Here is a 26,788-nt window from a genome sequence, read left to right as displayed (position 1 = left end):
AACTTGCATTGTGCCCAGAAAAATTCTATCAAAATTAGACACCAAAAAGTCCCCTGGCACTGATATCATCCCTCTAATTGCTCTAAAGATTTGCACTCCAAAGCTGACTTCTATTCTGTGTTGCCTCTTTATGCTCCCTTATTCCACTCGCATCTACCCTACATCATAGAAATTAGCCAATGTCTAACCTATTCCTGAGAAGAGTGACACATCCTTACCATCAAACTACACACACATCCTAACCTCAGTCCTCTCCAAAGTATGGAGAGAACCATCAGCAGCCAACAGAGGGCTGCTGATGGTTCTCAACTTTTCCATAGTGCTTATCACTAATGGATAAGCACTATGGAAAAGTTTGGTGAATCCCAAGTGGTTGAACTAGATATCTCCAAGGGTTTCAACTGGGTCTGGCACAAGGGCCAATTAAGTAGGCTTCCATTATTTGATCTGTCCTGTGATTTCTGCAACTGGATCACCAGTTTTCTCACTGAATGTGCATTTTGTTTGTGATGGTTCCCTATCTTCTAACTATGCAACTAATGCTGAGGTCCCACAAAGTCTGTTCTCTTACCTGAGAACAGACTCTATACATTAGTGATCTGCTCCAATTGACCATCAATCCAAAACACTGTTCCAACAATAAATAGTGTTTTTCATTGGAAAAAACACTACATTCCTCCTCACTTGACAAACTTTACACTAAACAGACCACCACAACTCAAGTAACAACCTCTGCAAGCCTAAATTCTGATCTCTAAACCATTCTTTGATGGGGCTCGGATAATCTTGTTACCTTGGGATTACCTTAATATCAAGACTGTCTTGGCATAAACACATTACAACTATTGCCTCCTCAGCATCCAAAAAATTAGGATTCTTCTTTCATTACTTTACTTATTTTACCCTCAAACAACTATTAACCTTGTACAAATCACAAATCCACCCATCCATTAAGTACTGCTTGCACATCTGGTGAGGTGCCCCTAAAAATACTCCACGCAATCCAGAAGAGAGTCAGATTGAATAATGACTCATCTCTTACCAACTCACTCCAACCACTCTTGCACAGGCATCTTCTATAAATATTCCATGGTAAATGTTCATTAGAACTATCATCGGTAATTCATTGAAATATATGTAGCTAGCATCCCTTCACAGTCAAACTCCATACTCATAGAACAAGTTTCTCTTCCTCCCCATCTTTCATTCCTGTTGCTGCAGTATTTTGGAACAACCTTTCCCCATGTGTTTTCCAATAAATGCAGTGCACAGTCCTTCAGATCCTATGGGAACAAGTTCCTCATTTCCTAATTCTCTTTCCATACACAGTACTAATGTACTATAGATTGGCCAATCAACCTGTCATGTATGGGCCCTATTAAAAAAAAAATAAAAAACTACTTTGTGGAATGTTTTGAATGACAGATCCTGAACAGCCCCTTTTCTAAACTCTCTTTATGGTACAGATGTGTGGATGATATCCTTGCAGTGTATCATGGTTCCTGTATGGATCTACAAGAGATTGGTCACTAACATCAACAGATTTCACCATAGCTTTCAGTTCACTCTTGAGATAGAAAAGGATAATTAGATTGCCTTTCTAGATCTCGTGTTTAGCATTAAGCATTAAGATCTAGATTTCTAGATCTTAATGCTTTGCCAACCAGATTGTACCTTTAATTTCTCAGTTTTTAGAAACTGAGAAATTCAGGCTACCATTTTTGGAAATTTTTTAGACCTGTCTTTATATTCCCTACCTGACTTTACATTCATGCTCTTTCCCATGATCATACTTGTCAAAATCTGGCACCATTAAGACTGTTACATTGACCTCACTTTCTATTAGAAGATTACAAAGACAGATTGAGAGTACTGGAAAACAGGAGAGAAAGGTGATATGATTGAGACTTACAAACTTCTGAAAGGGTCTTACAGGATTTCAGTTGATGGCATTTTTCATTTTATGGAGGATGGGGAAAAAAGACGAGGACATCCTTCGAAGCTGAGAATGAATGCTGCTAAGAAGAGAGTGTGGGCTAGATTTTTTTCTCATAGAGTGGTGCTTGATTGGAATGGATTGCCATTGGATGTTGTGTGTGCAAGCAGTGGGAACGAATTCAAGAATAAGTATGATAGCTGGTGTGTGTGTGTATGTAGTATGTGGCCTTCCTCGATGAGTTCCTTACTCCCTGAGGACTCTTTAACATTTTATCATGCCTCAGATAAATTACATATATGCATATTTTTTTGTTTTATTTTTTAAGCACTTTATTATGTCTTACATATAATAATTACATTATAAAAGTATAGAAATTACAAAATTTAAAAATTCTAAAACTTACATACTTAATAATAATCATAGTATTTTTTTTTTAATTCAATGATTTTTATTATTAAAATTATAATTGCATATTATGAATTTTACAAAACATGTTCTGTTTTTTTTTTTAACAATGAATTTCTTACAAATTTTCCTTTTTTTGTATAATGTGTTAATAATAGTTACTATAGATGGTAATTTATTGTTTGCAATTGAATAAGATTACATTTTTTAACAGCATTTATAGTATAACAATATGTTATATTTTACAATTTTTACTTTGAATATATTTTAGCTCTGTAACTACAGCCCTTCAATGTAATAAATATATATATTTTTTTTCTTTCTGTTGATCTCGGTTGAGATGTAATGTCTCAGCTTGCATCCTCGAAGCTTTTTAATAAGTTTATCTGAGGATGACACTGGTTAGATATTTTTTATTTATTTGATTGCTGTGTTGGAAGTAGGCTGATGTTTGAGAGGTCAAATGAGTGAAATTGCCGATATATTCTAGTTTTATTACATCATTCTTGATTTTCACATTCATTCATTTTTGTTGTGGTCTTCTTTTTGAACTAATTAGGAGACTTTTTCACTGTGGTAGTCTTTCTGTCTTCTGAGCTTTTGATTTGTATCGGCTTTGAAGTTTGTGACTTCCTCAAGAACATCTTGGCATCTCTGATCCACAAAAATTGGTAATTTTTTTCTGTTTTTACTTTTCTTGCTTGGTACAACAGATTCCGGTTGAATGGTGTTAAATATTCGGATAGGAAGATTGGTATATTGTCTTGCAATGTGTTCATGTCCTTGGCAACTGGTTTTTTCTGTCTGCTGGCTTTTATGAGATTGTCTCTTGTGGACCTGCTTGTAAGAACTATGACTGGTGCATGTCATGGCAAGCCTTGTTTTTTGCTCTTCCTAGGAATCCAATTTACAGTCTGAATATCGTTAAACTGTAGTGTTGCATGGCCTAATTTTAAAACTACGTCTGAGGTTTTCTGTAGGTGCAGTTTCAGGAAGCCCGTTTATGACAAGATCTTCTTTATGTTATTGCTGATTTAAACGTTCGTGTTGTAGTTTTAGGAATTAAGTTCTTGACAGAGTGCGGATGTCTCTTTCATCAAATTGTGTTGCCTGTCAGTTAGTGCATTAATGCTGATTTTAATGTCTTTTACCGTTTGCAACACTTCTATCACTGCTAATTTATTATGTTTGACCAAGTCTTCATATTTGCTAGATTTTTTTGTTATTTGTTCGTTCTTTTGTCAAAGAGTTCTTGCACAAGATCTACTAAGCTGACTTTTATAGTCTCTAGACCATTTTCTATTAGTATATTTAAAGAATTGAAATTATAGGACTCCAGTATTTTTTTGTCTGTTCAGTTTGTCGTCTGATTTTGCCTCCAGTATAATCGGCTGCTGTGTAGGTGGCTGCCTTAGGTGTGTTTCTTTATTCTTCCTGCAGAGTAGGTATTTCCAGTCCTCGCCTGTTGCATTGGATTTACGTTGTAAGGTTGTTTCTGAAAATCCGGCACATGTAAAGTGTAGAATCTGACTGCATTTCGTGCAGTCAGATTTATGGTTATATGGTTTCCATTGGACGATAAATCCTTCAGGCATTTGATGCACCTATAACTCACCTTTCTTCCCTTGAGCAACTGTAATGTGATTGTTAATGTGATATAATAATAATAATTTTTTTATTATTATTATATTTTTATAAATATTATATATATAATATTTATAATATATTACATGAACACAATTGTGTATAACAGATACTTGCATGGAGATAATATTTATTTTAAATAATAATAATAATTGTTTACAACATATTATAATATTAACAATGATGTAATAGTTTTTACAGATTTTTTTTTGCATTTTTTACTCTATGTATACAATAAAAATAGATATAATTTCTCTATATAATAGTTTTTTTTTCTATTATCATCATACAGAGTATTTACATATGTACAATTAAGACATATTACCTCTTCTGCTCTGTACAAAATTCTGTGTGCAGTTTAAAGTACCTTATTTCTTTTTGATATATATATTTTTTAAATATATACACGGTATTGACATATACATTACTATGATTTGCAGTCTATGATTATGAGGATTAGCTAAATGTGGCAGGCTAATTCTCCCCCCCCCCCCCCCACAAACACACTTTTAAGCTAGGGTCGGCTTTTATGAAGAGAGTAAGCTTAGCCTTCACTATTTATTTTGTTTAGTTCTGTTTATGGATGGAATGTAGGCATTGGATGCTGGTGATTTGTCATGTATATATAAGTGTTAATGCTATATTAACTATGTTGGTGTAGTTTCTAGAGTTTGTGTTTTAATGTTCTGTAGTTGTCTGTGTGTTTTAAATTTCTTGGTAGGTTGCGAGTAGCATGGGTATCAGATGTAATCTCACAAAAGAACCGTATGAGTTGTTGAAGGGTCTAGGATGTAAAGAGATGTTTTGGGTCGTATGCGATATGTGTCTCTATTGTTACGATATGTGATGTTGAAGTAATTTTTTAGTAACATTATGTAGTGTTTCGGATTTTTCATGCCCAGGATTCTGTGTGTCACCATAAGCAGTTCAGATATTGGATATTATGTCTTTAATAATAATTGACACATTTTCCATGCTCTGTTATGTCTCAGAATCTTTTGAATTTATTTTGCAGCTGCTGAATTTTACAAATAATGAACAAATAACTTCAACTGATTATTTATATAAAATTAGAATTCTAATTAATGCATTGAATAAAAATTTTAAAAAATATGATCCAGCTGAAATTCTCTTCGTTGATGAATCATTGATACTCTTTTGCAGTTATGTCATCTTTAGAGGTATATAAAACAAAGACATAAATATGGGATCATATGTTCTGTGCAGAATTTACTTCGTTTTTAGATATATCACAGTAAGAGATCAGATCTGCAAAGGACAACTCTTGCAAGTTGACCTTTGCAGATTAGGCATATATTAGAAAAAGGAAACATTAGGTACCGATGATTGGTACACGAGCGTGAATTTAGTAAGAAAGTTCATTAGTGCAAATACTCGTGTAGTTGGAACATTTCAAAAAAAAAACATTTTTGAAGTGCCTAGTATCTACTAAATTCTATACTGGATTTGGTAGATATGATTTCTGCTGAAGAACAATAGAAAGTCATTTGTGTAGATCTTCTAGACTATGTAAATAGAAAAATACTAGTCTATTGAAAAATAGTTTTTCTTTGCTTTTTGTTGCTTATCAGGGACTCATTAATTTTCTCTCTGTAAAACAGTATTAGAACTTGAATGTTTTATATAATGCACTATTTTGGTATTCTGTCACTAGCTGCCGTATCATTTCTTGCTTTTTTTCTGATAACACAAAGCAGAATGATGATAGGGTTATACAAAATCAATCTTATTTTGGATCGCTTCAATAATCTTATGTATTTTAATTGTGTACCAAACAGGTGATTGTGTATTGACAAATCGATGGTTAAATAAATGACACAAATGTGGTATCAAGCTTTATAAACTAGCAGAAGAATTGGATAAGTACTAGATCGACATAAATAGGTGTTGCCGAAACAAAGACGACAAAAACATTTCAGATCTTTCTAAGCAACAAATACAAGCCACCATATTCAGGAAATGACAATCAGGGAAAAGGGCTAGCTATAATATTAAACACTAAATATGAGGATAATCTTCTTGAATGACAGCAATATCAAGTAGAGTGATCTGGGCTAATATCTGAATGGAGAACTGGACAAAGAGACTTATTTGTGCTTATGGTCCTATGGAAGGTGTAATAAGGAAGATGTAGAGGAATTTTTCGAGGCATTAGAGAAGGCTACTGACACACCAAAAAAGAAAAAGTTGGTACTTGTTTGAGATTAATCGGCAGAGTAGAGAAAATTTGGAGAAAAGAGCAAAGCTAATAATAATGGTAATTACCTGCTAGTTTTCTGCTCTGGACATGGACTAGTTATTACTAACATCATGTTCCAACTTAAAAATGTACATAAATGCACATAGAAAGAAGATGTAAGGAATACAGAGGATTTGAATTAGAAAGTGATCACCATTTAGTGTTGAGCAGGATAAAATTGAACTTCATTTAGAAAAGAAGGATGTGTAAGAAAGTTTTGAAATGAATTAGTTGAACAAATATTAGATGTGAACTGTAAGACTCAAATACACAAACATTATTCAAGAAAAACTGAAAGAGTTTGAAAAAGAATTCAACCTTGGAGATTCAGTAACAAACCCTAAAGAAATTATAATTGATTCAGCCAATAATTGATTTAGAAAAGAAGGATGTGTAAGAAAGTTTTGAAATGAATTAGTTGAACAAATATTAGATGTGAACTGTAAGACTCAAATACACAAACATTATTCAAGAAAAACTGAAAGAGTTTGAAAAAGAATTCAACCTTGGAGATTCAGTAACAAACCCTAAAGAAATTATAATTGATTCAGCCAAAGAGGCATGTGGTGAGGTAATCTGCAAGGACAGCAAAATCAGAACTCCATAGACTCAGGAAGTTAGAGGCGGTGAAAGAAAAGAAGAAATCATATCAAAAGTTCCTCTCAAGTAAGTCACCTTGTGCTCTTAGGGAATGCAGAGAAAAATGTAAGAAAGCAAAGTATTGTGTAAAATTAGCTAAACAAAAGTCATTGGAAGACTTTGGAAGACTTGAAAATAAATATCAGGAAGGTGGTAAAACATTCAGGAGGCTATGTTAAAGATACCAAGCAATTTTAAACCTGGTTTTACTCCATTTTTTCCAAGAAAGCAAACAGACAAAACAAAATGTCAAGTTTGCGCCTGCAATTTATGCAAGACTAGCTGATCCCACAGGTAGTGGAAGACCAAGGCAACTCGTAGAGGTGGAGCAAGCTCTGATCACTAATCTTAATATTTACCCTTAATGCCAAAACACATCTCCAAGAAGGGGATGTATGATGTTTTGTATTAGGCCCCTTGCCTTTAATACAAAACATCATACATCCCCTTCTTGGAGATGTGTTTTGGCATTAAGGGTAAATATTAAGATTAGTGATCAGAGCTTGCTCCACCTCTACCACGAGTTGCCTTGGTCTTGCACTACCTGTGGGATCAGCTAGTCTTGCATAAATTGCAGGCGCAAACTTGACATTTTGTCTGTTTGCTTACTTGGAAAAAATGGAGTAAAACCAGGTTTACAATTGCTTGGTATCTTTAACATAACTATACCCAAGTTAAAAATACTTTCTACATTCAGGAGGCTGTTGAAAAAGTTCAAATGGAGGAAAGAGTACTGTAAAACAAATTAGAGATTATTAAAGGTGACTTAAATAAATTAAAGGTGACATAAATAAATTAAAGGTGACATTGAAAACTGAGGATAAAGATATTCTTGATGTATAAAGTAAATACTTTCAAAGATTGCTAAATGAAACAAGCAGCGACATCATGGCAGTAGAAAACACTCAACAGGAACGTCATCTGGAATATATATATCGTTACTTGAAGCAGAAAAAAGCTATCACAAACCTGAAATGTGAGAAGGCAGCTATAGTAGATGTTGTTCGACCAGAGATGTTAAGATATGGAGGTGTAAAAGTTTTACAGTGGTTACACTGCATAATTCAGAAGGTCTGGTCAGAAGGTTGAATTCCAGGTGATTGGAGTAGAGCGTTCATAGTACGTACCCATGCTGAAATGAGAATTACAGAGGACTTTCTCTATTGATTGTTCCTGGTAAGATTTATACAGGTAGAGATTATTCTTGAGAAATGACTAAGAAAAATTGTGGAGGAAAAGCTTGGAGGAAGAATAAGGTGGGTTCAGACTGAACAGAGGTTGTCAGTCAGGTTTTCACTTTTAGACAAATAGTTCAGAAGTCATGGGAATATAACAAGGATCTGTATTTAAGTTTTGTAGATCTGGAGAAGGCATATGACAAGGTGCCAGAAGGAAAGCTGCTCAAAACGTTAAAGTTATATAGTGTAAATGAGACATTATATCAAGAAATACACAGTCTCTATTTGTGTTGTAAATTAGCAGTTAGAAGTGAAGGAGGTACAGGAAGATGGTTTGATGTTAAGTCAGGTTTGCAACAAGGGTGTATATTATCTCCACTGTTATTCATCATCTATATAGATCGCATTATGAAGGAAAGTGGTATTAAATCTCACATCAAAATTGGATATGTTAATCTCAGCTCTTTATTTTATGCAGATGATGTTATGCTCCTAAATAAATCCAGGACAAGTCTGCAGAATTCCCTGACCAAATTGAATAACCACTGTAATAAATTTGGTATGAAAATCAGCATTAAAAATAAAACAGACAATGAAAATAGGCGGAAATATTGAAAACATCAACTACATCTTGAATAGAGAATCTGTAGAACAAGTAAAACATTTCAACTGTTATGTGTTTTTTAGTGAAGATAGCAAATTAAATTTGGAAATAGACAACAGAATCAACAAAGCCAGTATATGATAGGAAGTCATCTGAATAAATTTATATGGAATAAGAGAGAGAGATTAGTCAAAATGCTGAACTAGCTGATAAGACAATATTCAAACCAATTTTAACTTATGGATCTGAGAGCTGGGTTAAACATAAAACTCTTGATCAAAGACTGGAGACCACAGATATGAGAGTCCTGAGAAAGATTAGGGGACTGAACAGATAGCATCAATGGCAGTATCATGTTAAATACAAGGATATTAGGAAAGAACTTGATATTGTTATCATTCAGGAATGTGTTAGCAGATCTAATTAACTAATAAAGGTTCCATTATTAGCCACCCACTTAAACAGAATGAGAGGGGAAAGATCAGCAAAACAAGTGTTCTTTGTTATGATTGCAGGAAAAAAGGACCCAGAGGAAGACCAAGATATATAGGTGGATTGATCAGTAAAAAGTGCTTTAGAAGGGAGAATTATATGAACTTATAATATTAGATGTTGAGGAAAACAGACTAATCTGGAGGAAAATTATTGACAGGAAGTTAGTAATGCTGTTCATGTAGTACTATGAGATCCTGCACACCCCATGAGGGTATATATGTCTTTTTTTTTTTTGTTTTTAAGGAAAGGCAGTTAATCATTGATAATTTAAGATAACATGTTGGCACATGGAGGGGGAAAAAAACATTTTTTCAAAACTTCAGCAGTAAGTTTCATTTTCGCATGCTTTGTAACAATTTTGTATAGTAAATAATATTTATATAACTAAAATACTGTACATTGTTCATGATTAGATGATAATCTGTATATGAATTGTTATTGTTGCATACATATTTGTTGAGATAAATTGTGTTCTTTTTTGTTTACAAATTTTGTGTTTTCCTAATTCAGCCTTTACTGGAAGAAGGACCTACTACTTCTCATGCTACTCAGCAAAGACATTCTGCATTTGCATATTTTTGGGATAAGTGCCGACGCTTAGCACCTTTCATCTGGCCTAAAAAAAATATCCTTCTACAGTTAAGAGTATTATTTTGCTTCATGTTACTGATAGTAGGAAGGCTTGTAAATATTTTTGTTCCAATCTATTCCAAAAAGATAGGTAAGTAAGATATGAAGTTCATCAATCACCAACATTTCTAATAAACGTGTGTGTGCGCGCGTGTGTGTGTGTGTAAAGCAGGATCTTCTTCCTCTGCATGCTTCTGATGCAGGGTATGCATCTTACATTAGATATGACTTTGTTAGTACAACTTCCAACTGGTCTGTCGCCGAGCCGGCCACTTGGGGGGGATGCATTTTTTGACTCTAGCAGCACGTGTTCACTGAGCTGGTTTGCCTGTTTTGTGGGACGAAAAACTCAAGTATCTTGCAGGGAAAAATCTTCTACCTCTGTATGAGACTGGCTGACTCACCTTTAGTCGAAAGAGACCAGATAAATTTCCTCACATCATTTGACAGGAATTGAACCCAGGTCTTTCTGACCAAATGCTTCATCTATACTAAGGGTGTTCAACCCATCAATCGTGGAGCGATTTTTGGTCGATCTCTTGTGTATTCCTCCTTACTTACAAATTTAATTAAAACTGAAAACATAATATTTTATTTATCATTATTTTGTATTATTTTTAATTCGCTTTAAGTGTATTGCTATTGTTTATTTATTTTTTGTTAAAATTGTCAAGTCAGTAATTTTCTTATAAGTTCGGGTAAATGAATTAATTTGGATCAGTGGAAGTCAAACAGTGAGCCGAGTGAATACAATTATAAGCAAAGTGTAAAAACTCGATTGTAGCTTAAATATTAAATATTCCAAAAACATTGCATCTTTTTTTTTTACTTAGGTTAAGTACCATGTGAATATTGTAAAAAAATAAACTTTATTTGTCTCCGTATAGTTTATATTAGATGTTTTTGTAAATAACTCTTTTGAAGCTAACTATATACTGCTTTAATAAAAATATGTTAGAGTGTTAAAAACAAAGGCAATGTTTTTGTTGCCGAAGCTGTACATGGTGACATTAGAAAGATTGTTATTGAAACTTGTATGTATGAGAAAGGCTTGCAGGCTCTAAGTGTAAACATCTCTGAAGTCAGTCAGAAAGAGTTCAAACAACTTTCCGATGGTCGGCAACTTACAATCAAAAGAAGGCGGAGGAGAACAGAAGGCATGCTGAACTTGAAACTAAAGATGAAAGACTCATACTGATTCTTTGGGGATTGCCAAACTTCATGCAAGGTCTCAGAGGAGGCCTAATAAAAAGGGACTGAAGCAAGCAGAAGGGGTCCCGATTCCAGAACTGCTGTCAGAGGGGAGGCTGCCCGGTCCAGAGTCGCCATCAGAGAAGCTGCCCAGATTCACGTTGCTTGAGAGAGGAGTTTCCCGCTTCCAGAAAGGAGCTTCTCAGTTTTGAGACGTCGGTAGAGAGAGACTACCTCTAGGCTGCAGACAAGGTTTCAAATTGCCGAGAGGAAGAGTTCCAATTGCCGGAGAAAAGTTTCCAGGCCAGGTTAATGTCAGACATTCACCAGTGTGTTGCGTTTTCATTACAATTTGATGAATCAAACGGCTTCACTGATATTGCTCAGTTAATGGTATTTATTTACATGGTATTTCAAGATTATTCAAGTAAAGGAGAACTTTTAAAAATTATCCCATTATTAGGAAGGACTAGGGGAGATGACATTTTTTCGGTATTTGATGAATTTGTGAAACAACACAAACTTCCGCTTTTTAAACTTGTGTCTCTTACAACTGATGGTGCTCCTGCAACGTAGATGACAAATACCCAGATTTTTTAATGTACCACTGTATTATTCACCAACAAGTACTGTGTAGTAAAAGATTAAACACAAAAGATGTTTTGGATATTACATTTAAAATTGTAAATTCTGTTCGAGGAAAAGCCCTGCAATGGTGGTTATTTAAATTACAGGCAGATGATGAAAGGGAATTTCTGTTGTACAATAATGTTCGCTGGCTCAGCAGAAGTCAATTTTTAGAAAGATTTCTTGTATTAATTAACGATATAAAAATTTTTCTTGATGAAAAAGGAGATATTTATCCACAATTGAGTGATAAAAGATGGTTGTTACACTTATCATTTTTAGTAGATTTCTGTACAGAATTAAGCAATTTAAATTTAGAGTTACAAGGTAGAGATAAAAATTTAATTGACATGTTAAGTTCAATAAAAACTTTCCAGCAATACTTACTTTTATTAAAGAAAAATATAAATGACTGAGAATTTAGACATCTCCCATATTTATTAAAATTTTTTGAACAAAATCAAGAAATGCTTCGCTATGATTTGAAAGAATTTATTCGTGAAATAGAATTAGTTGAGGAAGAAATAAATTCAAGATTTAAAGATTTTAATAAAATTGGAACGATTGTATCTTTTATCAGTAATCCATTTCAAGAAAACTTGAACATCACAGAAATTTCAAATAAAATTAGTGGGCTGTTTGATATAAACCAAGCTGAAGTAGAACTTGAGATAATAAACATTCAGAATAGTTGACATTTAAAATCAATAAACAATGACGTCATTTGGAAGTATTATGCACCTGAAAAATTCCCAATATTAATTGATATTGTGCAAAAAATTCTGTCGTGTTTCAGATCGACATACTTGTCAGAATCCACTTTTTCAAATATGACCGTTATAAAAAATCAATTAAGAAACCAAATTACAAATGATCATTTGGATGATTGTCTGCAATTGGCCACTTCTTCATATTAACTTGACTATGAAAATATTGCGAAGTCCAAACAATGCCAAATTTCACATTAACTTTTCTTTTTTTTTTAATCAACCAGCATTTCCAGTAACTTGAGAGTTTGTAATCAATCTGTTGCTTTTTCTATCTTTGATTTTCCCAAAATAGAGAAATAAATATTTTATTCCAATATATTTGGGTTTTTTTTTTTGTTATATTAAAATAATTAAAAGTGATAAATAAATTTTTAAATACACAAATAAAGTTTTTAGTTTGTGTATTTTTAGTTTATTTGTGCGTAATCAGATATCAGGTTGGGGGAATGTGATCTATATAAGAGAGTAGATCGCCAAATAACTTTTTATAGAAAAGTAGCTCGCATAGTAAAAAAGGTTGAACACCACTGATCTATACCAACTGCGCTTTGGAGGCTCTTGTCCATGAGCTTTCAAATAAAAAAAAATAAAAATAAAAAAAAAAATAAAAAAAAAATTCAAAATTTTTCAGGATAACTCAGGCAAAGTTATCATAATACCCCCCCCCCCACACACAAAATTTGCAAAATACTAATTATTCATGCTCTGCTTCATGTAAAAAGCTCCTTAGAAACATCATCAGTTCAGATTAAAGGCAGCATTGATTGAATCATTGTTATAAGCAAATTAGCATTAATATCTTGGAGCTAAAGCTTTTTTTTTTGTTGTTGTTGTTGTTGTACAGCCCTATGCAGAGATTTTTTATATACAAAGACCTTTAAGTTGAAACTTTTCAATATATTTGTATATATGAGATGAAATTGTGGAAGTGTATATAGTCTGTGTAAAAAATATAAATTGAATTGTGCTGGATCGTAATTCCTTGTTTTTGATCTGCCATCTTGTTTTAACTCTGTTCTTAAACAAGTAATAAGTTGCTGGTTGATTACTAATTTAAATATAGAGAAATTTATATTTTTAGACTGCGCCACTCTATATCTAGATTAGTCTAATGAAATATAGTGAAACCAAGCATCAACTAATTTTATATCAATATTATTTCTTACATCGACCAAGTATATCTCTTAATTTTAAAGCTCCCGCTAGGTCCAATAATTTCATGAACGGTGCAGTAAAGGAGATTCAGGCAAACACAATTTTAAAATCATCAAAACAAAACATTTAATTCAGGATTATATATTATACATATAAATTCAATTCTGAGAACAAGATAATATAAATGTCTTAGCTTAACTGGTCACAACATCTTACAGATTCAGTCCATGGGTATTCTGCTGTCAGACTTATAGCTTTCACAATATTAAAGCAACTTTTAATAGAGTTCAATATCACAAAATCTCTTAGTAACAAATTTTACTATTATCACATAGTCAGTAAAGTCTCAATACATTAATGGTGGCAACAACTGCTTCATGAGTATACTTTCATACTTCATACTCCGGCTGATTTCAGCAAAAAAACGTTACAGTTAATGTGGGGAATAACAGGAGTAATTACACATATATCTCTGCACTGAAGTAACATAAAATTGGACAGTTCTTACTGGATAAATCCTTTGCTGATCAATTTCACAATGGGCACACTTTATAACTATATTTACTTAGCACACTATGGCAACACTAATTAGAATAAATCTTCTCAATGATAACTGAACTATTAATGGTCTCACTTCACGTGTATAGACGTACTTGGATAAAGAAAAATGCTCATTCTTTCTTTAACACTATTCGACCAATTCAGCTCTCTGTTAAAGTTCCATGAAACCAATGGAACACGTAGTAATTCTTTAACTTCTAGAATTATTCTCAGTTGCCTATTACTTTCCTGGTCCTTAAATAGTCCAATTACAGCACTAAAGTTCTAGACACAGCAATCCTTTGCATTCACTTTGCTGCCTCTAGTATTCTCCTCGTCTGTCGGTGCTATACTCCATGCTCTTGTGTCCCCGAATGGTCAGTCCTGAAAAAGAGAAGAGCCACAGTTTTCCTCCGCTCTTGGCTTATATACCTCCCTTCTTTTTTCCCGCCAAAAATTCTTTCCTCTATACTCCATGCTCTTGTGTCCCCGAATGGTCAGTCCTGAAAAAGAGAAGAGCCACAGTTTTCCTCCGCTCTTGGCTTATATACCTCCCTTCTTTTTTCCTGCCAAAAATTCTTTCCCACGCTCTCTTATGTCAATTCCTTCTCTGCAGTTGAATACCATATCTCGCGATCCATGCATGTGCTAGCTATTTCTAGCCCGTCTCCATAGTAACAAACAAAATAAAATAAAAGCAGAAATATTGCATAACATTATACCTTTACATACTGTTAGTGATAAATAAAAAATGAAAATATTATAATTCACATAAGGCATATTAAACTTATATATACAATTCCTCATAATATTAAATTAGGAATAATCAAAATAAACAGAATAATATTTCAATACAAGGTCCTATCATTGCTAACACATATTTTAGATTAATTAATAAAACTTAATAAATAAACTCAAGGCAATTACATGAATAATAATTTACAATCATGGGAGTAATATCAATTAATTTTTACAAGTCTAGCCTTTGGTATGGTGGATTAAGTTGGATTCTGTAAGGAATATTAATAACTTAAATTTCTCCTTATTCAGAATCCAACAATTGTACTTTTTTGTTCATTGCTTCATCCATTAGGCTTTCCCTGTTTTAATTGAATTTTAAATTAAATTTTAATCAAATTAAATTCTTTAAAAAAATGTTTTCCAACAAATCTTAAATAAAAGAACTCTTGATGATGCTTTTAGTATATTAAAAAGAGAAAGTGCTGAAGAAATATAGTATTTAATTATGAAGTTTTGACAATTGTATGTGATTCAAAAGTTTTTTGGAAAAAACAAAATAGATATGCCGTCTAGATAGGTGGTAAATATCATTGCCTGGTGCAAGACCAGTATACTGATTATTTTTCAAGCCCCCTTAATTGACTTTATTTTGTTTCTGTTTCTAGAGCAAACTTTATGGATTATCTGAATTTTAGTGCTGTGTATGTCCTAAGATTCATATACCAATGTAATATAGGTTTACAGCCTCTTGTGGAGATTAACATAAAGATATATAAAATGAATTATCTATGTAATCATTCACACACTCGCAAATTTGTTTTTAATGTTGTTCATATTCTGATAGTCTGTTTTTGCAACAGTATAACATATCTTTTTATTTTAAAACACAGTTTTTCCATATTAATTAACAACAGGTATTGTTGAACATCAGAAATTTTTTGTTTCATAAAAGGCTAGTTTTCACTTTCATTCAAAAAAAAAAAAAAAAATCATCATACCAGAATAAGATATATAATAGATTCTACCTTTGTACAGGTTTCCTTTAATTTTTGAATTAATATTTGAATTGTAGTCAGATTTGAAGACAGTACAGGAAGATGGTTCAATGGATCACATTATGAAAGAAAGGGGTACCTGATGTTAAAATTGAAGATGTTAATCTTAGCTCTTTATTTTATGCAGATGTTATACTTTTAAATAAATCCAGTACATGTCTTCAGAATTCCTTCATACTAAATTGAATAACTGCTGTAATAAATTTGGTATGAAAATCAGCATTAAAAAGACAAAGATAATAAAGGCTGAAAATGCCACTCCATCTTGAATGGAGGACCTGTAGAACAAGTAAAATATTTCAGCTATTTAGGCATAATTTTTAGCAAAGATGGCAAATTAAATATGAAAATAGACAATAAATTAGTAAAGCTGGTGTGGTAGGGAGTCTACTGAATCAATTTTTATGGAATAATAGATAAATTACTCAAAACATTCTGCATACAAAACAAGTTCAAACCATGGATCTGAGAGCTGGGTTAGACATGGGTGAAAACACTTGATTAAAGACTGGAGACTACAGATATGAGAGTTCTGAGAAAGATTACGAGAGTGAACAGATGGCGTCATTGGCAGTATCATATTAAAATTGAAAATGTTAGGAAAGAACTTGATGTGAGCAGAGCTAATCTCAGATAGCATGGTAACCTAATCAGAATGGGAGAGCAAAAGTTTGAAAAAAAAAGTTTTTTGCTAGAGTGGCAAGAGAAAAAACTTAGAGGAAGACCAAGATGCTAGGTGGATTGATTTAATGAGATCTTCCTTGGAAGACAAATATGAAATAACCTACAAGTCTTGACAGATAACAGATTGATTTGGAGGAAAATTATTGATAAGAAGGTAGTAATGGTCTAACTTTTCCTGTAGTACTATCGTAATATCCTCTACACTCCCTTAGGGTGGACATCAGGAATTTCTTGATGATGGTATGTCAGTACCATATTACACTTCAAAGCCATGTTACATTGTCTTGCCATCTATCACTACTAGAAACAAGTTGGGCTCAGTGTTGACCTCCGACATAGATCCCCGATCTCAGATAACACCTCGGTTTCTCTACAAGCACTTTTCACATTTGTTATAGCTCCCTTTCACATATTATTTTCTTCTTCTTCTGAGTTGACTTTCATTATTCTCCAATTTTCTTCTTTGCATATAAAAATCATATGTAGTTGCTGATCAACATCCGTTCACAGTCCAGCTTCAGACCTATCAAGCCAACTTCTCATTCTTCTCTATCTGATCTGTTTTCTGGAACAGTCATTTTTACACTTTTTCTTCCAAGGAATATGATTTCCACTAGGTCAAGAAACACATCAGCTGATTCCTTCCTTCCTTCTTAATCATTTACAGAATCGATATGTCTTATATGAAAACTAATTAAGAAATAAATCCACTTGTAAATAAATTATTTAATCACAGCATAATTTTCTGTCATGTTTTGTGATCATTGTCAGTGCTTAAATACATTTAAAGAGAAAATTAAATAGAATAGCAATTAAAAAAATTATAGCATATGCAACAGTATGCAGTGTTAAATGCAAACATGTGGTGGAGGAGGGATATTGAACAGGATAACTTCCTAAAGCTGCAAAGTTTTTGAGCAATCATTTAGATTTGTTTTCCACAGCTTTATTTATATAACCCTTCTAATAAAACTGATATTACATTACTTAAATATAAAGAGCTAATAGCGATCTGAACTTTCCCCACCTTTGCAATGAGTTGTCCGATATTATACTACGTACTAGGGCCACTTGCATTAGCTCACGCTAGTGTTTGCCGATACTTTATAGTTTACTATATTCGGCATGAAACTCTCTGATTCGATTCCAATCTTTGAGTTTCTTATTCGGTTTTGAAACAATGTGGATTTTATATCCCCTTAATTTAAAATACTGATATTACATTTTCTTTTCTGTTAAATTTTGTCTAGTAAAAAATACTATGACTTGCAAGACCTGATGTATCAGCATCATGGAAGAGCAATTTATTCTCATTGCTCTTCTAAATGTACTTGTGCAGAATTTACTTGTCTGCCCATAATAGGAGACCATGAACAAAAGAATTTTGCAAACACACATAAATAAAAAAGAAGAAGAAATTTATCCTGTGGAGAGCATAAGTACAAGCTTAATTTATGAAGTGGACAGAAGGAGATTATTTGGCATAGACATGTAGTATGCTTTTCAGACAAACCTTTGACATATGCAATGGAAAATCTGAAAATGTGTCCTTTAAAAGAACAAGGATGAAGGCCATGGCTAGGCTAGTTGTAGGAAGTTTTCCACTTGGTTAGAAATTAAATTAAACTTGCAAAGAAATTATATTCTTGTTTAATCATTTATCCAAGTGTAAGCTGATAAAGTTGCATGTGAAATTGAAAGTTTATTTTTCACTTGGTTAGACTATAATAAATTTAGTTTAATCCTTTATCCAAGTGTGAGCAAACAAAGTTTGCGCCTGAAAGTATCTTCAGGACTGGGGTAAGGTAGTACAACACCGGGAAACTCGTTGTAAAGGTGGAGCAAGCTAACATCACTTCTATCTCAGTATCTCCCATAATGCAAAACACATCTTGCAGATATGTATAATGTTATGCATTAAGGGGAGGGCCACTACCCAGACTAGTTTCAACCTTTATTGAGGTCTCTTAAGTGGGAGCCAGACCCAGACTTGGAGATACCAGGCAGAAGCAATAGCAAGGTCATCTCTACCTATAGGAGTTGCCAAAAGTTGTGCCACCTTTTTATTAAATTACTCTGGATTTAGAGAAAGATGTTGAAAGTTTATTTTTCACTTGGTTAGACTATAATAAATTTAGTTTAATCCTTTATCCAAGTGTGAGCAAACAAAGTTTGCTCCTGAAAGTATCTTCAGGACTGGGGTAAGGTAGTACAACACCAGGCAACTCGTTGCAAAGGTACTTTCAACATCTTTCTCTAAATCCAGAGTAATTTAATAAAAAGGTGGCACACCTTTTGGCAACTCCTATAGGTAGAGATGCTATTGCTTCTGCTTGGTATCTCCATGTCTGGGCCTGGCTCCCACTGAAGAGACCTCAATAAAGGTCGAACGTAGTCCGGGTAGTGACCCTCCCCTTAATACATATCATTATACATATCTGCCAAGAGATGTGTTTTGCATTATGGGAGATACCGAGATAGAAGTGATGTTAGCTTGCTCCATCTTTGCAACGAGTTGCCCAGTGTTGTACTATCTTACCCCAGTCCTGAAGATACTTTAAGGCGCAAACTTTGTTGGTTCACACTTGAATATAGGATTAAACTAAATTTATTATTGCATGTGAAGTATTTTCATGACTCATCTGCTACTTGTATATAGAGGTTGTGATGACTTGACATCAGTTGCTTTAGTATTCCACAATGCTAAACACACTTTCTTTCAGAAGTGTATATTATTAATAAGGTGATACCTTTTTTACTACTTGTATATGGGAATTATGTGACTTCTGCATTAATTGAAACTTGGTATGTCTTGTTGCTCTCACTAATGAGACTTCAGTAAAGGTCAAAACTGGTCTGGGGTAGTGACCCTTCACATAGCGCATAGCATTGAGAAAGCAACTCTTTTGAATGGAAGTGTATTTTGCATTATGGAAAGCTAAGTCAGTTGGTATGTTGTCATCAACATCTATATACAAGTAGCTCTGTGCGACAATGTGAGGTTGTGAGGATATTTCACGTGCAAACTTTGTTTGCATATATTTGGATAAAGGATTAAACAAGAATATAATTTCTTGGCAAGCTTAATTTAATTGAAGGCTATAGTGTCATTATTGTATTCCATTATTATCTTCTATTTCAAGAATAAATTTAATGCTGGAGTTGACAGAAATAGTTTTGTGAAGAAAAACACTTGTATCAGATAACGAGGAGTTCAAATTTCAAAATGTCATCAACATATCAAAGCCAGACAGATGGCTTGGAATAAAAGGTAGTAAGCATAAGTGTTCAATTCAGTTCTTTGCTAAAGTAAAAGAGATAGGCAAACCTAGTGTTTCTTTAAGTTTATATGTATAGCTTAGTTTCATAAGAACCTCCCGCCCCTCTTATTTATAGCAAAATCAAAAGAATGTTGTAATATCTGGAGGAAAAACATTCCTTGGTAACTAATGTTATTCATGGAAGGGATATTTATAAGGAGTTAAACTGCATCAAAACTTATTGAGTCAATTCACAATGATATAATCCCAGAAATCTCATTTTTTAACAGTTTTCATATATGTCGGCCTGGTTGGCCAAGTGATTAGCACATCCACTCTTCAGCAAAAGGGCTGCAGGTTTGAATTCTGCCATGGGCATGGATGTTTGTGATTGTCTGTGAAAATACTAGTGGTGTTGGTGGGCAGTAGATGGCTGTGGTGTAGTTGCTGCGGTTCGTTGTAGTGGTGGAGACAGAGAGTTGTAGAGTAGGTGCCCTCCCTCGATGAGTCTTTGGACTCCCTGGAGGTGTCACATAATAATAATGTCAGAGAATTATCAGTAAGAGAAGAGAACTTGAGACCGATGTTTTGAAAGTTTTAAGATTGTTAAATATAATATATATATATATCATCATCATCATCACGTAGCTTTCTCAGTGAGGATGCATCACCATGTCCTTCCAGTTCTCCCTGTTCGTGACGTTCTTTTTTTGTTCTTCATAGCCATGTGATCCTGTTCTTGATCTTATATCTTCAAACCATGTCCTTCATTTTTTACCTCTTGATCCTTTTCGAATAATTTTTCATTCTAAAACTGTTAGTATCCTCTGTCCTGCTGAACCTCTCAGTATATATATATATATATATGTTAAAAATACTAAGCAATTTTAAACCTGGTTTTAATCCATTTCCCAAGTAAGCAAACAGACAAACAAGTCGAGTTTGCGCCTGCAAGTGATGCAAGTCTAGCTGATCCTACAGGTAGCGCAAGACCAAGGCAACTCGTGATAAAGGTGGCATAAGCTCTGATCACTAATCTTAATATTTACCCTTAATGCCAAAACACATCTCCAAGAAGGGGATGTATGATGTTTTGTATTAAAGGCAAGGGGCCACTACCCAGACCGGTTTCGACCTTTATTGAGGTCTCATCAGTGGGAGCCAGGCTAGAAATACCAAGATTTAGTAATACAGAGCTTATAAGTATTTTACCAGAACAAGTTACCATAAGGTGTTTTAACCTTATTAAATAAAAAATGGTAATAATAAAATATGGTAACTTGTTCTGGTAAAATATTTATAAGCTCTGTATTACTAAATCTTGGTATTTCTAGCCTGGCTTCCACTGATGAGACTTCAATAAAGGTCGAAACCAGTCTGGGTAGTAGCCCTTGCCTTTAATACAAAACATCATTCATCCCCTTCTTGGAGATGTGTTTTGGCATTAAGGGTAAATATTAAGATTAGTGATCAGAGCTTATGCCACCTTTACCACGAGTTGCCTTGGTCTTGCACTACCTGTAGGATCAGCTAGACTTGCATCACTTGCAGGCGCAAACTTGACTTGTTTGTCTGTTTGCTTACTTGGGAAATGGAGTAAAACCAGGTTTAAAATTGCTTGGTATTTTTAACATTTATTATACCCAAGGTAAAATACTTTCTACATATATATATATATATATATATATATATATATATATATATATATATTCCCATCGATGATAATGATATTCTAGCTAGTTTGGACATTATATCTTTATTTACTAACGTTCCTACGAACGAGGTACTTACATTACTACAGGATAAATTATCCCAAAAAATGTTCACTTTATTAAAGCATTGCATTCATTCTGGTTACTTCAGATATAAGGACTCCATTTACCAACAAAAACAAGGCCTGGCAATGGGCAACCCTTTGTCCCCAGTGCTAGCTAACATCTTCCTTGAAGACTTTGAAAAGAAAGCCATATCTTCCTTCTCATTTAAACCAAAAGTTTGGAAAAGATATGTTGATGATATATTCATTATTTGGAATCACGGGCACACAGCTCTCACAGATTTTCTTCGTCATCTAAACATCCAACATCCTAATATAAAATTTATTGCTGATATAGAAAATAATAATTCTTTACCTTTTTTGGATGTTATGCTTACACGATGCTCTGAAAGATTAAAAATCTCTATGTACAGAAAACCTACGCATACCAATAGATATCTGCATAATCTTTCTCATCATTTTCCACCACAAAAACTTGGAATTATATCTACCTTAAGACACAGTGCACGTTCTCTCTTAAATGAACAAGATGAACTACAAAAAGAAATGAATCACCTCACTCTTATTTTTAAACAAAATGGATACTCTGAAAAAACAATTAAGAAATTTCTTCTGAACCCTCCTAAGCAGTGCACAACAGAAACTATTAATTTTAAAGGTAGCATCTCCATTCCATACATTAGCACAGTCTCTAAAAAAATAGCTAAAGTCCTTAAAAAATATAATATCAGGACCTTCTTCACCACACTTCCAAAAATCCGCTCTCTAATCAGCCATCCAAAACCTACTTATCACAACCTTAAGTACCCTGGAGTATATAAATTGTGGTGTGATTGCAATATTCCATACTTTGGTCAAACTAACAAATCCATTGAACAACGCATAGAAGAGCATAAGAGAGACATCTCATACAAAAGATCTCATGCAACTGCGTTATCCAGTCATGTTCTTTTTTCAAATAATCCTAATGATGACCAACAAAGCCACTCTGTATGCTGGAATAGATCAGAAAATATTTTTCGCTGTGAAGATGAGTTTGAAAGGAAAATCGTAGAATCAAGGGAAATCCTACTGAACCCGGTCCACTTAAATAATAATTTAAGTTATAACATCCCAGATAGCCATGCTGCAGTTATTCAATATTGGCGTTCACGTGAACTTGCACGCACAATTGCAACAAACAATGGCACGCCAGTTGGAACAACTTGAAAAATACAACGTTTTTATGTATCGATTATGTGAGGCAATTTGTACCTGTAATTTCCAGTTTGTTTAAATAATTCAATGTTTATTAGTATTCCTTTCCTTTATAAATACCTGAAGAAGGCTGCTATATGCCGAAACTAGTAGTATTTATCATTAAAATCTTTATATGTTATCTCGGTCTTGGAGTCATTAAATCTATTTTTTGAAATGTATAACAACCGAGTAAAAGCTGATCGCCACATATATATATATATATATATATATAATTTTTTTTTCCAGTACAAATTTCGATGTTTTTTTTTTTTAACTAATAATTACACATCACACTCTTTGGTTGCTCTTAACACTGTTGTTTGTAGTACACATTGTAATTTGTAATTATTCTATTTTTTCTCATTAACTGAATCAACAGTGGGCATGAAACATGACCAGATATTCTTCCGTGATTAAATAATTTATTCTCAACACAGAATTGAATCACACTCTCTTAGTTCTATCTACTGCTTACATATCAACATTTCGATATGATATACACATCCTGCATGCAGAATTAATATACAAAATTTTATAATTAAACAAATTTTGTTTTCATATTAGTAATTAACTTTTTATTTATTAATTGTATTAACCATTGTTATAAGTTTTTCTTTAGTAAATTTTTAATACTTTAATTATTAATTATTCAAACTTAATTTCTATAGTTATTGAAAGAAAAAGTGGTCACAGAAATCAAAAAGCATTTTATAAGGCTGCAGTTATTAAAGTTTTGGGTAAAAACCTCTTTAATGATGAAACAATAATGTGTAATATTTTTTTTTTTTGTCTGGAGTGGAGAGGGCATAAGATTATAGCCTAAAACTTTCCAGGCTTTCACTTCAAATTATGATATAATTTTAATATGTAGAAAATTTTTCCTTACTGTTTTCGTTTATGTGTAGGCAGTTTATTTTGCATTTGATTAGACTATAATAAATTTATTTTAATCCTTTATCCAAGTGTAAGCAAACAAAGTTTGCGCCTGAAAATATCTTCAGGACTGAGGTAAGGTGGTACATCCCTTTGCAACTTGTAGCAAAGGTGGACCAAGCTCTCATCACTCCTTGGCTCAGTATCTCCCATAATGCAAAGTACATCTCCTTGCAGACATGTATACTGCTGTGCATTGAGGAAAGGGCCACTACCCAGACCGCTTTTGACTTTTATTGAGGTCTCGTCAGTGGGAGGCAGACCCAAACGTGGAGATGCTTGGGCAGAAGCAATAGGAGAGGTCATTTTACCTATACGAGTTGCCAACCGGTGTACCACCTCATTGTTAAATTACTCTGGATTTAGAGAAAGATGTTGGAAGTTTATTTTGCTTGGTTAGGCTATAATAAATTTAGTTTAATCCTTTATTCAAGTGTAAGCAAACAAAGTTTGTGCTTAAAAATATTTTCAGGACTGAGGTAAGTTGGTGCAACTCATAGCAAAGGTGGACCAAACTCTCATCACTCCTTGTCTCAGTCTCCCATAATTTTTCTCCAATAATTTCAGGTGCAAACTTTGTTTGCTTACACTTGGATAAAGGATTAAACTAAATTTATCATTTATGTGTACTGTTTTATGGATATTTTTGTAGTCATAATTTTTTTTTTTTAATGTTTGGTACTAGAATGGGCTATTAAATTTTAAAAGAGTTATGTATTGATTACATTTTGTTATAAACATTTAGTTTTATATATCGAGAGAGAGAGGTAATTCTGATAACATTGTGTTACTTTAGTTGACAGTCTCACCAAGACATCAGAGCATGTTTCCCTTTCTTTTCGATGGGACTTTATTTTGATTTATATTGGTTTATGGTTTTTACAAGGACAAGGTAAGTCGCAATTTTAATCATTTCAGTTTAATAATAAGTTATCATATATAAATTGTCATATTGTTATTTGTATAATGGAGCAAGAAATAAGAGCAAAAAAAAAAAAGCATTTGCTGGTTGGCTGTAGATTGATGCAGTTATGGTATTTATTTGCCACTGCTAGAGTTGAATTAGTTGAGTTGGGGGCAAATGAAAGCTGAGTTATTTTATCTGATAAGAAAAAGTGATAAAATAAATTTGCTATTAGAGGCTAAAAATTGTATTTCCAGCTTAATCATAAGGTATTTATTCAAAGTAGTGTAAAAGACAGATCAGTTTATAGTGAAGAGAGAGATTAATGCTGATACATTTTAAAATGCTGATAAGGTGAGGTGCTGTGCATTGGAGCATTGGAAGCAGGTACTAAATATCCAGTTGATGATGATGATAATGTCATACAAGACATAGTAGCTTTAGATATTGTATGAAGTTGAGTGATGCTGAAGAACTTGTTTTGTATTTCTTGACCTGGATTGGGTGACCAACTGGATTGAACTTGATTGAACAGGCTGTAATATAGTTTGTGAATATCTTTAGATGTGAGACTACCATCCTGCTGTTGGTCACCTGAAGAAAAAAATGTGTTGGGCCTTCAAAACAGTCTCCAGATTATGTAATCTCTCACAATACTGTTTATATAAGGCGTGTTCAAAAAAGACCAAACTTTTGTTATCAAGACTTTATTGCTCATTTTAAGCACTGTTCCCTTCAAAGTAGTCCCCTCTACTGGCAATACACCATTCCCAATGTTTCTTCCATTGCCATCACTTTCTGTGATGGCTTGCAGTTCTCTTATTGCATTTTCTCCTCTATGGTTTGGAAACGGCATCCTTTCAAAGTGGTTTAAAGTTTGGGAAACAGGAAAAAGTCTGCTGGATGTCTGCACAGATGTTGATGTTTTGCCATATAATTGCAGATGAGGAGCGATGCTTAATAGCTGGCGCATTGTCATGGTGCAACATCCAAGTCTGGTTTTCCCATAATTCAGACTGCTTCCTGTGCACAGCATCTCTCAAATGCACTAAAACTTCCTGGTACAGTCTTTGTTTACCATCTGACCACGTGGTACAAATTCATAATGGACAATGCTTTTCAATCAAAAAACACAACTAACATCACCTTGATCTTTGACAGACTAATCCATTGATGCTTAAACCACTTATAGCGCTACGTTCACCTCATACAGTTCTCCCCATATACTTAATTAAGCAATTGAAATGTTTCTGTAAAATGTTTACCAAGTTTGCAGCAAAATTTCACCCATACACACCCACCCATACATACACATGTTGTTCTTCAAGCTCCTTCATTGTCACTAATCCAATGAACAGCTTGTGCATGTGCTTACTTCAGCGATGTAACTCTACGACTAATGCTCATAGCAGAATGGGGGTAAATGGCAGTTTGTTGTCAAAACCTGCTGCTAGGTGCACTCAGTAGCTGCATCACGCTCTCTGTGCCAGTTGGCACAGAGAGCGTGATGCAGCTACTGAGTGCTGACGCTATTTAAAAAGTTCGGTCTTTTTTTGACATGCCTTGGATTTACAATCTTTCATGGGTGGAATTGTCCTAAAAAACCTACCAATAAGATAATAAGATGCTGAAAGTTTTTCCACTTGGTTATGCTATAAATTAAAAATGTCAAGAAATTATATTCTTGGTTTAATCCTTTAAGTTACTTCACAACCGGGCAACTTGTATTTAGAGACTAATGACTTTAGCCTCTATATGCGAGTTGTCCAGTCGTGAAGTTACTTCACATGAAAACTTTGTTTGCTTACATTTGGATAAAGGATTAAACCAAGAATATAATTTCTTGACATTTTTAATTTTTAATAAGATGCAACCTCCAAAACAGTTTCCACAAGCTGGCCACTAGGTAGTACACAGGACTGAACCTGATGGTAACTCTTCAGGAGGCTTCTTCCTGATCAACTGGCAAATAATCCTGCCTGATTGATCATTATCCTTTACCAAAATCAGAATATACATGGTTAAGAACACTGGTTATTCTTTCTTAGTTCTAATTCCAGTTATAAAAAATAACCTAGCTCATGAATAATAAAATGAATTTTTAAAATTGTCCACTAT

At 33.6% G+C, this 26,788-nt stretch overlaps 1 protein-coding gene across 2 annotated transcripts in view; it reads left to right on the top strand.

The window, feature by feature from the left end:
• The window catches only part of Hmt-1 (ABC transporter ATP-binding protein/permease Hmt-1), a 318,374-nt gene that overhangs the window by 67,960 nt on the left and 223,626 nt on the right, over positions 1 to 26,788 (top strand). For both annotated transcript variants that reach the window (XM_090402438.1, XM_090402439.1), the window contains exons 4-5: positions 9,675 to 9,885; positions 24,563 to 24,658. In XM_090402438.1, coding sequence (XP_090258564.1) covers positions 9,675 to 9,885; positions 24,563 to 24,658 — 307 coding nt within the window. The remainder of the gene's footprint in view (positions 1 to 9,674; positions 9,886 to 24,562; positions 24,659 to 26,788) is intronic.

Source organism: Typopeltis vanoorti, chromosome 13 (assembly GCF_054136105.1).
Source record: "Typopeltis vanoorti isolate ZY-2024b chromosome 13, IOZ_Tvanoo_1.0, whole genome shotgun sequence".
Lineage (NCBI taxonomy): Eukaryota > Metazoa > Arthropoda > Arachnida > Uropygi > Thelyphonidae > Typopeltis > Typopeltis vanoorti.
This window is presented reverse-complemented; position numbering and strand designations above follow the sequence as displayed.